Source organism: Echinops telfairi, unplaced genomic scaffold (genome assembly GCF_000313985.2).
Source record: "Echinops telfairi isolate 266 unplaced genomic scaffold, ASM31398v2 ScPeMD7_7420;HRSCAF=8458, whole genome shotgun sequence".
Lineage (NCBI taxonomy): Eukaryota > Metazoa > Chordata > Mammalia > Afrosoricida > Tenrecidae > Echinops > Echinops telfairi.
In genome coordinates, this window is record NW_022111320.1 from 51571380 (window position 1) to 51586673 (window position 15294).

A 15294-nucleotide genomic window follows, 5' to 3' on the forward strand; every position below is an offset into this window, starting at 1 on the left:
GGCCGCGGGCGGGCGGGGCGGAGGCAGGATACAGTGCGTCTCCTTCTGCAGCAGCCGGCCAGCTTCGCACTGGCTGCACAGCGGCTTCTCGGCGACCACGAAGAGGAGGTTGGTGTTGGTCAGTCGCTGGGCGTGGAACAGCCTGGAGCGGGGCGGAACCGCGGCGCTCGGCGTCCACACTCACCTGCCCTCCCTGGGCAGCCTCGGCCCTGCCCCCCGGCCGCGTCCGTCCGCAGGCCCCGCCCCTCGGCGCACCTGGAGCAGTTGCCGCAGTCGATGATGGCGTTGTAGGAGGCGTTCACCGAGCCGAAGTAGTACTGGGTCTGTTTCATGACGCAGCTGCTCTCCCGCGCCTCGGCGCCGCCCTCGGCCTCGGCTGGGTCTGCGGAGGCCCCCGACGCCTCAGCCCCGCCCGCCGTCAGCCCCGCCTCTCCTCCCCCTGGGGTGGTCTCTACTTAGAAAGGAGCGGGGTGCCCGGAAAGGGCTTCCGAAATCCTACCAACCTGCTTGGAACCAGCTGTGGTAGATGAGGCCATAGAGAAGCTGCTGGAACAAGGACCTGCAGGACGCGGGGGCATGAGTGTGGGCAGTCAGCAGAAGGCAGGACCCCCTTTCTGAGCCCTCCAGACCAGGGCGCATTCCCCCCCCGCCCGGGGGACTCACCAGGCTGCAGCCGAAGTCCACCAGGCCAGATTAAGGACGTCAGCGATGGTGGGCTGCAGTAGAGAGAGGGCTGAGGGCTGCCCCTGCTGCTGCTGCTTGTCCCCAGGTCACCCACCCCTAGCCCTCTCACAGCTTGGTCAGAGCCCGGGCTGGGGGTGGGGTGGGGGTAATCATCTGTAGGCAGGCCTCCCAGACTCCCATCCCCAGACCACCCTTTCCAGGGACTCACCACAAAGACACCCCTGGGGGCGGCACCCAGGTTCCCTGGGGCCTGGGGTGCACAGGCAGCCTGATAGTCGAAGGACTCCTTGCGGGTGTAGAAGGAGTTGTTGTAGAGTGCCAGCATCAGATTGGCGTCCACCTCACTGAAGAACCTGCCCACCTGGTGGTGCCGGGAAGAGGTTGTGGGTCCAGAGCTGGCAGTGCCACGGCCCCACAAGGACTTAACCTTGCCTCACACCCGGTGCCTTTATTTGGATTCTCACCTGGTCCCACTGATGGTTCTGGTTCGATAGCACCAGGAAGCCCCCATCATCAATGAGAACACACAGCAGGTCCTGCGAGACAGGTGGGGCGCAGGGAGGAGGATGGAGAGAGGTTGGGCCCCAGACCTTCCTCCCCAGAACAGGGCAGGCCTGTGATTCGGAGAGCGCCATTCCCCCAGCCCTGGTAAGGCTGGGAGTCGGCGAGGGCAATGGGCTGGGGTCAGTCAGGTTGGGATTAAGAAGTCGGGGCACACGCACCTCGTTGTTAACTTCACAGTCCATCTCACAGTGGCTGCTGGGGCCACACTGCTGGGCAGAGAGCGAGAGCGGTAAGGGCCACCCCCAGTTGTCCCTCCTTCCTTCCTCTTCCCATCACCCTCCCGGCCACTGCATCAGCCCGTAACTCTCCTTAGGTGGTGGTTGGGGCCCCTTAGGGGCAGGGAGGCTTGGAGGCAGTGTTCCCAGGGATTCAGGAGGGGCCTGCTGGCCTCCTGCTTCCTGCCAGGTACCTTCTGAGGCCGGTCCTGGTGGGTGCGATTGCTGGCTAGCACCTTAAACTTCTCAGCCCAGGCCTCCAGGTCCAGCTTGACGCCCACCACTGTGGAAAGCAATGGATATCATCGTCAGTGCCCACCTGCCTAGGCAGCAGGGACACGCCCGCCTGCCTCCCCTCTGGACACTCACCTGCTGGCCTCAGTGTGCGCCCGCCCAGGCTGAGCTCCACAGCTGTGCTGACCAGAACCCCCACGGTGTCATTCTCCAGCTCCAGTGGCCTCAGCAGGGCTGTGGGTGGGGGGAGCAGGGCTGTCGGGCAGGCTCGACGTTCCACCGGGGCAGTTTGGGTCCAGGAGGCCAACCCCAAGCTAGTTCCGCCAGCTTTAGCACCAGCGGCCGTGTTTGCCACAGCAAGTGGGCAGCTGTGGCTGGAGCTGCCCAGGCCTCTCTTTGTCCGTCTGTCCACCTCTGCTCCAGGCTCTGCCTGGTTTCAGCGGGCCTTACCAGCACAGCACTACGCTGGGTGAGCAGACAGGCCAGGGGGTGGGGCTTCCCCCCTAGGGCCACACTTACTGTCCTGGTGGGGGGGCTGAAATACATAGCCCTGGTTGTCCAGGCTGCGGCGGTAGAAGCTGGCGTTGAAGGGCTCAGGGTCCTCCGTCCAGTCCTCAGCTGCCCTGCAGCATCCAGAGAAGCAGAGGTGGGTGGGCGAGGGGTGGTTTGGGCCTGGCCCAGTAGGGAACAGTGGTCTCAGCAGGGGTGTGGAGACCTCTGGGCAGCAGGGCACTTACTTGTTGGGGAAAACACGGGTGATACCACCATCAGTGGCAGCAAACACAGCCAGCAGGCTGTACCTGGGGGCAGCAGGGAGGGAGAGTCACAGGCCTGCCGTCCCCAGAGAGAGCTAGGGCCTCCAGGCCTACCCCAGCCTCACCCCCAACACCACACAGGCTGGGCGGCACCTACGTGTTGAGGTCCTGGTCCCGCCACACACGCTCCACCAACTGCTGCGTGAGGCCCGTGTCCAGGATCAGGTTGTGCAGAAGGAAGTTGTTGCCTGGAATTTAAGGGTGGGCTAGAGGGGTATCTGCATTTGGCCACCAGTCCACCCCCTCCCCAACCTACCCCTCAGCCCTCGCCACTTCCCCAGGCCCCAGTAGGAGGGGGCAGCTCCATGACCTGGCTCTGTCCCGGGCCTCCCAGTCGACCCTGCAGGAGCACAGCCGGAGCACTCACACTGCTTGGAGTCCGGGGTCACCTTCTCCATGAGTTCGATAAAGGTCTTCAGGAACTCGGTGTTGTTGTCAGACGCGTTCAGGTCCTTGCAATACTCTCTGGGGGTGGGGAGGAGCAAGAAGAGTGGGCTTGGGGCACTGGACAGGGCGGAGCGGCCAGGGCTCCCAACAGGCCCAGCTGGCCCCTCTCGGAGAAGTCCAGGCCGAGTGGGTTCACACAGGCTGCGGGCACCACGTGTGTGCCGGGCTGCCCAGGTCTGAGCTGACAGGAGGGGCCGAATGGACAGGGGGCTTACTGCACTCTGGCCAGTCCTCCCACCTGGGCACGGCCCTGCAGAGCCTGCATCTCTCCAGGGCCAAACGCCTCCTGCCAGCTGTCAGCCGGAGCCTCACGACCTCACCCTGCCCTTTTCTGCGATTCCCTCTGTTTTTCACGCAAAAAAAATGGACAACACTCACTGGCCCCACCACAGGAGGCAGGGGCCCAGACAGCACCGAGGCAAAGCACGTGGCTGTCAACTGAAAGGCTGGCTGGTGGAGCCCCCAGCCAGTGTGCAGGGGCAGAGATACGGCAGTCGGCCCCCGTGAAGGCCTGTGCCCTGCGGATCCCAGGGCACAATTCTACTTTGCCCTCCAGGGTGGCTACGGGTTGGCACTGCCCAAGAGGGGGTTGGGAAGTCAGCAGCAGTCTATGCATAAGGGTCCTTGAACTTGCAGTTCCCTCTGCCTGGAGTGCTCTTCCCCGCTTCAAGGCCCTCACGGGGCGCAGCGTCCGCTCTGGGTCCAGAGCATGGAAAGGATGAGAGGCACGGAGGGGCCTTCTCGGGGCTCTGCTCCCCCAGGGAGCCTCTGTTTTCTGGGATGGAGCTAGCCCCGCTTCCGAGTTCTGCAGCCCCCTCTGGGCATTAGGGACTGTGTCTCAGCCCCTGCCCAGCCCCACAGCCCCAAGGGCCCTTGTGCGGCGCCCGGCCTTCACGTCTCTGCACAGAGGCCACAGCTGTGCTCAACACCGAGTCACACGCAGGCCTGCCCCTCACACAGTGCACGCATTCACGTCCTGGTCACGTCATCACTCACCCGACATGTGAGCTGTCCCGAGCTGAGGATAGAGGTGATGGGGATGACCACAGTCCCCAGTCTCAGGGCCACCCAAGCCTTTCACACGTCGCCATGGTCCCTGAGGCACACAGCCCACCCTGGCACACAGGCACACACACAGGGCCACAGGGAAACGTGCGTACGCGGAGGTGTGGAGCGCCCAGAGCCCCCAGGTGGGTCCTGCAGAGTGGCCACAGGGCTCTGCTAACTGCACCTACCTGCCCTCATCCAAAACCCGTCACAGGACAGGGCTTCAGCACTGGGGGTGGGGGTGGTGCAGGGGGTGGGCACACCCTGGTCTTCTCAACCGTGGGCCACCAGACAGAGTGTGCTCCTGGAGGGTCCGACTCCTCACTTGCCAGAGCAACTCCTCAAAGCCCAGTCAACACCCACACCCTGGTCTTCCAAGTGCCCCACCGTTGGACTTGATCCTGCTGACAGGAGCTCTGGCTGGCTCCGCCCCCAGTCCCACACAAACACTGACCGACACAGGACAAAGATGGGGTGCGGGGTGGGGGTCAGGGAGGCACCACAGACCAAAGCAGCAGCCCCAGGCCGTGGCGGGCTGGCAGGGGTCCCCTGGTGGCGTGGGAGGCCAGCGAGAGGCCGGCTGGCAGGAACTGCAGCTGCGGGGCCACTGACCGCTGCTGCCTGGTGTGGTTACATGGCCTGCTGTGCACACGGCTGCACATACGGAGCCATGTATGGGGTGGGGGAGCAACACTGCACAGGACACACACACACAGAGCTCCAGGCAGGTGCAGGAGGTGGGGCTGGGGCGGTGGGGGTAGGGGACACCTCAGCAAGGCCACACACAAGCTACCTGGGCGCAATGAAAACATGTCCTTCAGACTCAAAGCTGCTGGGGAGCAGGAACTCAAAATCTGCAACAGAAATGGGGGGTTACCCGGCGGAGGCTGGGGAGGGGATGCTGGGGGCTCAGAGCTGGGGGGTGGCTGCAGGGGTAGGAGAGGGGGTGCCTGGAGGGAGGGGAAGACAATTCCAAGTTCAGTTTCCGAGCCAGAGAGGTGGGGCGGGGAGCGGGGAGGGCTTGTGGAGACTACAGCATCGCAGGGGGGGGGCCGGTTATAGCCAATATGTTGCCCGGGCCTGGTCCTCTGTCGGCAGTGAGTCCCTTGGCGTGACTGTATATGCTTCCATACGGCTGTATAGCACATATACACAGACACACACACACACACATATATATACACACACTGCTATATATATATATGCATGGTCGGGGGAGGCGCCAGTCTCGCTCTGATCACATCCAGAATGGAAAAAAACGCATGCTGAGCTTCCTTTGCCTCCGAAGAGACTTTGCGGAAGGGGATCATTCGCTTTGGGCGGCAGATGGATTTCATGTGTGTCTTTGCCGCCTCTCTGCGTTTGGGTTGGTCTCGCTCTGCTTGTTGCTCCGTGTCAGGCACCGCGCGCCTTTCTCACGGGCACACGCAGTCCAACCAGGGACGGGCGGGAGCGGGGCTGCAGCGCATTGTGGGGGTCCGCGGCCACTCCAGGGCAGGGGGCTGGGGGAGCCCGGGAGGTGGGAGGGGCCTGGGGGGGCGGGTCCTCATCTTTGGGTTGCAGGAATGCTGGTGACAGACCTGGGGTGTGGACGGGGCCCCCCAGCTGGGCCCGCGCTCTGGGCTTATGATCCAGGTTTGAGTGCTAGTGTGTATGTGCGTGTGCGCGCAGGTGTCAGTTTTCCAGCGAACTTGGGGATGGGGCCCCTCTGTGGCCTCTCCCTGCTCAGCTGCTCTGGCCATCTGCTCCTAGCTTGTGCCCACTCAGGGCAGCCCACCTTCCCAGCCTGTTTGTACCCAGGTCTTTCACTCACTCACTCACCCCCAGGGCCCACCTTCCCACGGCCCCTCATACTCCCACAATGCACTGCAAGGTTCTAGGGGGGGTGGGGACCTGGGGGGACCAGGCGGTCACTGGTTGGACTGCTGCTTTCTGATAGGACTGTGAGGCAGGGTTTGGACACAAGCCGACTGGGCAAGGGTCTGGGAGGGAAGGGAGGAGGAGGAGGAAGAGGAGGAGGAGGAGAAAGAAAAAAGAGGGAGGAGGGGTGGGTGGGGACACTGTGCTACAGTAGTCGCTGTTACGGGGCCCTGCATTTCTGGGTTCATTCAGTGGGACGGGGGAGAAAAAGACAACTCAAGCCAGTGGGAAGAGGACATGTGTCCCACCCTCACCCAGGCCAGTGGGGGCCACTGCACCCCATTTGCTGGGCTAGGCTGGGCAGGGCCCCAGGACTCATTGGGGAGCCCCTGCTTGCAGGCCACAGGGGATTCCTTCTACCCGCTGCCTGCCCAGACATGTCCTGGGAGGGGAGGCTCTCTGGGAGCCCATGGCAGACCCCTGTCCTGTCCTCACTGCTGGCCTCTGTAACAAGCCTCCCCTGTGCTCCGCCCAAGAACCAGGAACTCACGGTCCACTTTTCCCAGAAGCCTCTGTGGATGCCAGGACCTTTCTCTGCCCACCCAGCCTGGTTCTCTTCGAGTTCCTTTTCAGGGGACACTTTGGGGTCCAGTCATATCCCGTGACTCCCCTGGCCAGACCCGCTGCCCAGAGTCTGCCTTTCTTGAAAGGGGGGCACAGCATGTACACACCTGCTGCCCCCATGCCGACCCTCCGGCTCCCCCGGAGCAGTGACCATCTCGGGGCTGGGCTAGGCCACTGGGTTTTTAGGAAACCTCAGAAGCGGCCGTCCAGCAGTGGGCCCAGGGGCTCCCGCACCGGGGCCAATGCCCGGGGTGGTCCTGTTGAACCTGCTCCCCCTGGCTTTCCAGGGGCCTGCCGCCTGTCTTCTCCTGCCCAGGGCCAGGGCGAGAGGTGTCCAAGGCCTCTGGTCCGCTCTGGAGAAGGACCAACAGCTTCTGGAGCTAGGCAGAGGTCACCAGATGGAGGCCACTGGGGGTGGGGGTGGGGCCTCTGTCTCCTACAGAAACCCTTCTGAGGGCAGGTGGGCCAGCCTACCCCTGACATCTCAGACCCCCTGCCCTGCCGGGTGGGGGTGGTGGAAAGGCATTCAGCCCTGTCCCCACTGTTGAGTTGTCTTAGAGGGTCAGAGAGGGCCTGGGGAGGCATGGACCTGCCAGGTGGGGCTGAGGAAGAGGGGGGCGCCTGGCTCTCTGACCACACTGCAGAACATCCTGCAGGGAGGGCCAGGGGACAGGGCCACTAGCTCTAATGTGGGTCTGAGGGGTGAGGGGAAAGGCAAGAAATGGCGGACCCAAGAGGATGCTGGGAGGGGTGCCCTGGCGAGCAGGGGTGCGGCTGGCCCTGGGCGGGGAGGGGGCAAGCAGGGGCGGGTGGGCAGGGTGGGGAGAGGAGAGTGCACTGGTTTGGATATACTTGCCCTTCAGTCTGCTGATTGGCACTGGGACAGTCCACCAAGAGAGAAAGCAAGGAAAACAGAAACAACACAAACACAAAAACAAACGAAAAGGGGGAGGGGAGGGGGAGGGGCACAAACAATATTTTATTCAATGGCTGTTTGAATGAAAATATTGTGTCTCATCATCATACCGAAAGGAAACTTCTTGCAAAAGAACGACATGAGAGAGAAAGAGCAGGAAACTCAAAGGGGATGGGGGGGGGTGAGCCCCAGTCAGCCAGGCAGGTGGGGGCGCCCAGTGGGCCGCAGCCCCAGCCTCCCTCCCAGTGACCTCAGGCGGGCATTGGGGCCACAGGCTCTGAGACCGAGGCCTTTCTGGGGAGGCCCAGGGGAGCAGGGCATGCAGGGGAGAGCCACAGGCAGGGGCAGGAGGGAAAGGGGAGAGGCAGGGAGGAGGGCAGAGGGAAGGAGGGGAGGGGACCCAGGAGAGGGGGAGCAGATGGGAGGGCTGAGGGGGGGGCAGAGAGGGAGAGGGAGAAAGTTATGAGGGGAGCAGGGAGAGAGAAGGGAGTGGGGCGGGAGAGGGCTGAGCGTGGGTGAGGAGGAGGAAACTGAGGGCAGAGGGACCCTGGGGGGGAGCACCCCAGGGGGAAAGCGCTGAGCAGGGAGGAGGGGGAGGGAGAGGCCAGGGGCGGGGGTGTCTGTCACAGACGCAGCCCCCAGGGACGCAGCCTCCAGGGACGTGTGCGTGGGTGGATGGGTAGGGGGGAGGCAGGCTCGGGAGGGGACACATGGAGTAAGAGAAACCAAAAACAGAAATCTCAACAGAAACCATGAGAATGGGCTGGGACCACATCCGAGAAAAGGTGAGCATGCAGATTTCCACAGACTTTCCGACAGCAGGTGCCCCAGCCTGCGGGTGCCTGGAGCTGGGCAGACGGGGCGGGAGGGGCCGCCTTGTCACCCTTGGCCCCGGCAAACAGTGGCTGGCGATGCTGCCTGGGGCCGGCCAGGGTGCGGGGCAGAGGCAGGGGTGCAGGGCGCAGGCAGGGGCCGGGCCACTTACACTTGACCTGCAGGATCTGGTCGCTGAGGTTGGCTTGGAGGTAGAAGGTGCTGTATGGCGGGAGCACCAGCCCTAGGCTGGGGAGGAGAGGCAAGTAGCAGGTCACTTCTGCAGGGAGGCTGAGCACAGGGTCCCTCCTCCCCTTGGCACAGAGATCCTGGCTCTGTTGTTCCTCCCCAATGGCCAGGCACACCTTTCTCCCATCAACTGACGGTTCACGCAGGTCACAGAAGGCCAGGGAGCCTCATGCAGCACAGCCCCGCCCAGTGGGTGCCTCCTGCAGTGAGCTACGCTGAGGGTAGGCACTGCCTTGGAGTCAGGTCTAGAGTCTGTGTGCATGAGAGCCAGCGCACAGCAGGGTGGGCCTGAGGTGCTAGTTGTGTGTGTGTGTATGTGTGTGTGTGTGTGTGTGTGTGTGTGTCAAGGGCTGCTGTTTGGCCTGTCAGGAGGCCGGCCTGGGGTGGTGCAGAGGACAGCCTGCCCTGACAGGGCCTGGCTCACTAGGGGACCCCCTCTGAGGTTGGGGTGCCTGGCTGACAGCAGGTCTGTGAGTGTGCTGAGGACGGACATGGTCCTGGGTGCAGGTGTTGGGGCACAATCCCCGCGGGGGAGGCGAGGGGGTGCTGGGTGTTGAGGACGCGTCAGATGCACCCCTCGGCTCTTGTCCCGAGCTTCAGAGGGCTGGTACTTGTCCCTGGAGGGCCAGGCAGAAGCCCTGGGGCATTCAGCATCCCCAGGTGTGTGTGTGTGTGTGTGTGTGTACAGGGGTGAACAACCCTAGCTGCTGGTGACCCTCTGAGAAGGTGGTCATGGCTATCAGAGCTCTAGCTGGCTTCAGGGAAAGGCCGGCTGGATTCAGACTCGGCTCTGGGGTCGTCCCTCATCTGTCCCTCCTCCCTTCCCCACCTGCCCGCCCGAGCCCCACTCACCTATAGTTGGTGCCCCTGACGGGTACCCAGGTATAGTCCCGTGTCACTTCGTCTATGTACCTCTGAGAGAAGAAGCTGGGTCAGGTGCAGGGCAGCATGCACTGTGGGGGCTTCAGGGTGCCCGGCCAGGTCCCCACACGCTCTGTCCCCCCACCCCGTCTCACCTCATCCAGGGACTTGACCAGTGTTCGGATCTGCCGGTCACCTTGGTGGCCGTCAATCATGCTCCTACGGATCTGAGGGCGGAGATATGAGGGGCAGGCTCCCACCCCCCCTGCCCCTTGCCCCCCCCCCACCCCCCCAGCTCCCTGCTTACCGCCTCCTTGTTCTCATCCTCCAGTTCTGCGTCCAGGAAGTCCAGGGTCACAGGCTCCCGGAAGTTAGTGGTCTGCGGGAGGCCGGTGGGAGGTCAGCACGCCCCATCTCTGAGGGTCCACCCACTCCCAGACCGGCCGCCTGGGGCTCACCTGGGGCCTCAGGTTGGGGTGCAGCAGCACGTAACCGTTCAGATCGATGGCAAACACGTAGCCGTTGGCTCCAAGCTGGGGGCACAGATGGCAGTGCTCAGAGCTGGGCAGAGACCTGTGCTCCAGAGCTCTCTCTGCTCCCCAAGGGGTGCTGCTTGCCTGCCTGGGCCAAGGGGCCCCACATGCCCCGCAGCCCAAGCCTGGCCCTCACGCCACACCAGGCAGGCTGGGCACCCCTTCTGCGCAAGCCTTTTACAAGGCTGACATGAGAGCATCCTGCAGTCCTCATGGCTCCCTGCAGCCCCCCTGTTTCCACTGGTCCACAGGGGTGCTGCCTGCTCCCTCATCCCTCTGACTGCCCTGCCTGTGGGCTTCCCTGCCTCCAGCCCTGTACCCGCCCAGTTGATCCTCCTGCCTCCCACCCCTGCCTCCCGTGTGCATTGCGGGGACCCTCTCCTTGAGCCAGCGGGCAGCTGGAGGAGCAGGGGCTGTGAAATCCTGGAGGCAGGACAGGTCAGGTGCGTGAGGGGGTGTCAGGGGGCAGAGGTGTGTGAGGGGGTGGATGTCTATGATGGGCTCACTTCACTGAGGGGCGTCTCTATGCAGCCCCCCACTCCCCCACAGGTCCCCTGGCCTTTCAGAGGCACGGTCTGCTGGCTTCGACACAGAGGCCGGTCGCTCGGCCCTTCCTTCTCAGTGGCTCAGGCTCAGGGCACCGCTTCTCCACCAAGACCCAAGCTTACCCCACAGGCCGGCCGGTGATGCTGCCCCTTCCCTGACGTTCGGTCCTGCTCGCCCAGTCGGTCACCTTCAGGCCTTTGCCTGGCATCCCCTCGCCTCCAGGGAGCAGCCCCCTGCCCCTTTCTGCCCAGGACGCCCCTGCATGTGCTGTGTCGAGGCCAGCAGTCCAGGGGCCAAGTATGACCTGCCGCCTTTGACTGTACGTTGGTGAGCTAAGAATGGCGTTTACATTTTTTTTTGGTTTTGTGCAAAATCAGAATTCTATTTTCGACAGGCGAAGATGTTATGGAATTAGACCTCTGGAATCCACAAACGAAGAGGACCGGACACAGCCACGGGAAACAACAGCTAACTTGAGTGGACACTGTGGCTGGGCTATACGACCTGACACATTTGCTGTCCGGCACTTTCTAGAACATCCGTCCACCCCAGTGCTAGACCCCTGGTGGAAGCATTCACTCCCTGAGCCCTGAGCTCCTAATGGAAGCCCCATTACCCCCCGCCCCCCGTCTCTTCTTCGACACAGGCTGGCTGTGCCTGGTTCAGAGGCGGAAGGTGGGTAGGCGGGCACTCACCGTGTAGTTGGGTGTGAGCCTCTTGATGTCATTCAGAGCCACATCGATGCCCGTCACACCCAGGATCAGCTGGTTCTGGGGGCAGAGGTGTGTGAGGGGTGGATGTCTATGATGGGCTCACTTCACTGAGGGGCGTCTCTATGCAGCCCCCCACTCCCCCACAGGTCCCACTGCCCCCCAGTGGCGCAGGGTGGGGTGGGGCTCACCTTCTTCTCCCCCGGGCCATCCTGTGTCAGGTTGAAAACCGGGAGCATCCCTGTCACCACCAACCCCAGTCCCTGGAAGGAGACAGAGCTCGTTCCTGTGCCGGCCCTGCCCCTCCCCTGGGACTCAGAGCTGGGGCTCTGGCCCTGCCCCCATCGCACCCTGCTTCTTTCTCCCCCGTAAGGGGACCCTGGGGGTACCCAATCCCACAGGGCGCTTCCCCTTACCAGGGCATCCTCATACACATTGGTCCACTGCACTTGCTTGGCCTCTTTGCCCGCCAGCACCATGGGCCTGCCCAGCACATCCAGATACTCCTGGAGGGGGCCACGGGCAGGTCACCCTCCTGCCCCCCACCCTGCACCTTGCCCATTCTACCCGAGTGTGTGGGGATCATCCCCTCAGAGGCCACCAGGGGGTGCTCTCGCACCACACCGGCCCCAGGAAAGGGCAGTGGGGCGGGGGCAGCACCCCTCCCCCCTCACTGCCATGCTCACCTGCGTGTTGATTCGGATGGCACCGATGGACGGGATCTCAAAATAGTAACCTGTGAGCGGTGGGGAGGCAGGGGCAGACCTGGGTGGCTTTGCAGGACCCCCTTAGTATGGGGGGGTTACAGCACCCTGGGTATGTCCTCAACTCTGCCCTGCAGCTCCCAGGGCTCCCCACTCCCCGAGCACACGTCCCTTTAGTGCGCCCTGGGGCTGGGGCTAGGAGAGGGGGTGTGATTCGGGGATGCAGAGAGCCCAGCTGGGCACACGTGGGGTCCCATGCTAGGGCAGCTAGGACTTGTGCGCAGGGAGACGGCCTGACCAGCAAACAGATGGACCAGCAAACCGGCAGCGGACAGACACGTGGGCAGAGGGACGTGGGGGCAGGCAGGTGGGCCCCACGCCCCGGGGGCAGCGTACCTTTGTTGGCACAGGCCATCCACTGCAGGGGGGTGACGTCGTAGTTGTGCTGCCCCACGGAGAATGTGAACACGCGCACCTGCGGGGGTGCGTGTGTGTGAGGTCACTGCGGGGCCGCGGGGCGGGGCCCGGGTCAGGGCGGGCGGGGCCGGGCTGCGCCTCACCGTGCGGTTGGGCCAATTGTACTTCTCGAAGACGTCCTGCACGCGGTCTTCGCCGCCGTCCGTGAACATCATGATCATCTTGTTGCAGTTGGCACGCGTGATGTTGGACTGGTGGGGGCGGGCACGGAGTCAGGAGGCCCTTAGTGCCGCCCCACCCCAGGGGCTAAGCCCCTGTCTGTCAGTCGCCTGGCGGGCCTGGCTCTCTGGCATCTCCTTCCCCACGGCAGATGGAGCTGTCTGCCCGAGTTGCCTGTCCGAGCGAGTGCGTGTGCGGCACTAACGAGGCCATCTGTCTTGATTTCTCTGGTGTTGAGGTACCCCCGCCCCGCCCCTGCGCGGCCCTTGCCCGGCCCCTCTCGCCCACATGCCCATCCTGGGGGCTCACATTCTGCAGCTGGTCGAAGGCATACTCAAAGCCGGCCTTGTAGCCTGTGGTGCCCTTAGCCACCATGCCCTGCACGGCCTCCTTGAAGACCTTCTTGTTACGCACGTTGGCCTGCACCAGGTGCGTGAAGCAGGACACAGGCTGCGCCTTCTCGTTGAACTGCGGGAACAGGACGGGGGTGGCGGTGAGTGGCCACAGCCGCCGGGGTGGGGTGGGCCTGGCGGTGGTCCTAGAGGCAGTGTCCCTGGGGTGGCCCGTGCCCGCCCGCCCGCCCTGGCACGCACGGAGGCCACATTCACGTAGTCGTCGTCAGAGAGTGTGTCCAGCATCTCGCAGACGGACGTCTTCATCAGCTTCAGGGTCAGGCCGCTCACACTGCCACTCCTGCAGAGGTCAGGCAGGGGCCCGAGAGGCCCCAGATAGGCCTCAGCTGTCCTCCTGCCCACCCACCCCAGGCTCTCCCCCATGATGTCCCCCGGGGGTGGGGCAGAGTCCATCCCTGACCCCGCCCCAGCCTGGCCTGCTCACTCACACATCTACGATGATGACCATGTCCTTAGGCGACGAGGCCCCCTGGATGTACCTGCCCGGAGAAGCCTCCTTTAGAGCCAGGCCCACGAGGGGCCTCGGGTCCATCCGTGCTGGGTCAGCAAGCTTGTTCTGAACACCCACGGCCGGGGCCAGGCACTGTTCAAGAGGCCTGGCCACCATGCTCAATAAAAAGCAGCCCTTGCCCACGGCAGGCAGGGGTGACCTGGCTGCCCAGCAATGCAGTCTGGAGGGGTAAGCAGCACGTGACCCAGAGAGGGGTCAGAAGGTGGTTGCCTGGCCTCAGTGGCTTGCTGTACCGCCTCCTGCCCTGTGTGGGGGGCTGAGCGGGCACAGGGAGGGAGGAGGTCCTGGCTACCGGGGAAGACGTCAGCAGCAGCAGGCCTGCGGCCTTGAAACCCCAGTGCCTGCAGTGGAGCCCGAGGAGTGGAAGAGGGTCTAGGATGGGGTGGGTGGGGGCCTGGGGGGCCGGGGAGCTGGCCAACCCTGTGGAGGCTCTGTCCACCCCTGGGAGCCCTCACTGTCCCGGTGCAGGGCAGTGGATGGGGGCAGAGGCAGCTGGGAGGCCTGCTTGGGTGATGGGATCCATTTTCCAGTGGCAGCGATGTGTGAAATGAAAATTGGATAGAGCTGGCTGCGCCCTGCTCTGAGGCCTGGATATCAGGAGGGAGAGGAGCAGGGGAGGGGGCTGGGCAGCTGCAGGGGTGTCCCTGCCCAGCCCCTCCCTGCTCACTCACCAGGGTCTCCTTCGGACGTCGTACAGGTCGATTTTCTTGGGGGCTCGCCATGGGGTGGCTGTGGGAGGAAGGGAGGGGTGGGCATGAGCAGGGGCCAGCAGGGAAGGGTCGGTGCCCAGCCCTGAGGGCAGACCTTGCAGGAGGGCCCGTCCTGCAGGGGACCATCCACCCTGTGCACCCCGGGCTAGGGGCGATGTGGAGGAGGGGTGCTGGATGGACAGGGAGTCGGGGAGAGGCTGGCACACACCTGGATAGTAGCGGGTGACCCCAGTGGCACTGCCAAAGACCTGCCAGAGCAGGGTGGGGTCCTGCCTGCGGTTCTCCATGAACACGTTCTCCAGGGCCTCCGTCCAGTTGAGCTCATTCAGGATCACAGTGGCTGGGGGGACACCGGCTCTGTCACGAGCCCCTCCCTACAATCTGGGAAGCCATGGGATCCAGCCCCACCTGCTCCCACAGCCTGCTCCAGAAAGACTCCCAAGTCCCGGAAGGATCCCCAGCCTGCCCTCATTGGGCCCCATGGTTCATGCAGGGGGGCTGCAGCTTGTGGGCACTATGAGCTGGGACCCCACCCCACGTCCTGCCTGGAGCCAGAGGCTGCTCCCCGGGGGAGCTCACCCACTCAGCATGCGCTCCGGGCCGCAGCCACAAGAAAGCAATTAAGGGCCGATGATGGGGCTGGAATTATTCAGCTATTAAAGTACCTGATAAGCTGGAAGCCACTCAGCTCCATGATTAATCAACTGGGGCCGCGAGCAGGAGGGGCGGGGGCAGGGCCTCTCAGAGGGGCATGGCAGTGTCACACTCTGCCATCAACGGTGGCAAACTCGCACGCACACAGCCATACCTGCAGCTAACCTCCCTGCTTCTACTCAGGCGTGCCCCCCCCCCCAATCTACCTCCACACCCACCTGCTCTGAAGCCCCAGCCGCTGTCATGGCTCGGGTGCACACGCTCACACTTACCACCCTTGCCTCAGTGGGCCCTGTTCCCACAAACTCGGGCCACCACCCACCGCTGCCTCTGCTGGCCCCCGCGGCCAGGCCCGCCCCTCCGCACATGCATGCATGCTGGAAGAGTAAGAGGGACCCTCCCTCGTCCTGGAGGGCTCTCACCCAGGCAGAGAGACCCAGGAGGACCTGAGCAGCATGCCCCTGCCCAGCGATGCCCCAGGTGTGTGCATGCTCCTGGGGACATGTGTGTGCCCCAGGTGTGTGCATGCTCCTGGGGGCATGTGTGTG

The 15294-nt window shown here is 63.9% G+C and overlaps 1 protein-coding gene across 1 annotated transcript in view; it reads right to left on the reverse strand.

The window, feature by feature from the left end:
• Positions 1 to 15294, reverse strand: part of CACNA2D2 (calcium voltage-gated channel auxiliary subunit alpha2delta 2) — a 117681-nt gene that overhangs the window by 6675 nt on the left and 95712 nt on the right. Inside the window, exons 5-35 of the mRNA XM_004715242.1 lie at positions 14301 to 14432; positions 14054 to 14111; positions 13300 to 13350; positions 13052 to 13151; positions 12768 to 12926; positions 12383 to 12490; positions 12219 to 12297; positions 11805 to 11854; positions 11535 to 11624; positions 11310 to 11381; positions 11104 to 11178; positions 9788 to 9862; positions 9637 to 9708; positions 9485 to 9556; positions 9321 to 9382; positions 8392 to 8468; positions 7347 to 7367; positions 4800 to 4860; positions 2880 to 2977; positions 2610 to 2700; positions 2435 to 2497; positions 2217 to 2320; positions 1833 to 1931; positions 1658 to 1746; positions 1407 to 1454; positions 1149 to 1220; positions 893 to 1045; positions 664 to 716; positions 504 to 559; positions 256 to 382; positions 33 to 142 (exon numbers count right to left, since the gene is read on the reverse strand). Coding sequence (XP_004715299.1) covers positions 33 to 142; positions 256 to 382; positions 504 to 559; positions 664 to 716; positions 893 to 1045; positions 1149 to 1220; positions 1407 to 1454; positions 1658 to 1746; positions 1833 to 1931; positions 2217 to 2320; positions 2435 to 2497; positions 2610 to 2700; positions 2880 to 2977; positions 4800 to 4860; positions 7347 to 7367; positions 8392 to 8468; positions 9321 to 9382; positions 9485 to 9556; positions 9637 to 9708; positions 9788 to 9862; positions 11104 to 11178; positions 11310 to 11381; positions 11535 to 11624; positions 11805 to 11854; positions 12219 to 12297; positions 12383 to 12490; positions 12768 to 12926; positions 13052 to 13151; positions 13300 to 13350; positions 14054 to 14111; positions 14301 to 14432 — 2577 coding nt within the window. The remainder of the gene's footprint in view (positions 1 to 32; positions 143 to 255; positions 383 to 503; positions 560 to 663; positions 717 to 892; positions 1046 to 1148; positions 1221 to 1406; positions 1455 to 1657; positions 1747 to 1832; positions 1932 to 2216; positions 2321 to 2434; positions 2498 to 2609; positions 2701 to 2879; positions 2978 to 4799; positions 4861 to 7346; positions 7368 to 8391; positions 8469 to 9320; positions 9383 to 9484; positions 9557 to 9636; positions 9709 to 9787; positions 9863 to 11103; positions 11179 to 11309; positions 11382 to 11534; positions 11625 to 11804; positions 11855 to 12218; positions 12298 to 12382; positions 12491 to 12767; positions 12927 to 13051; positions 13152 to 13299; positions 13351 to 14053; positions 14112 to 14300; positions 14433 to 15294) is intronic.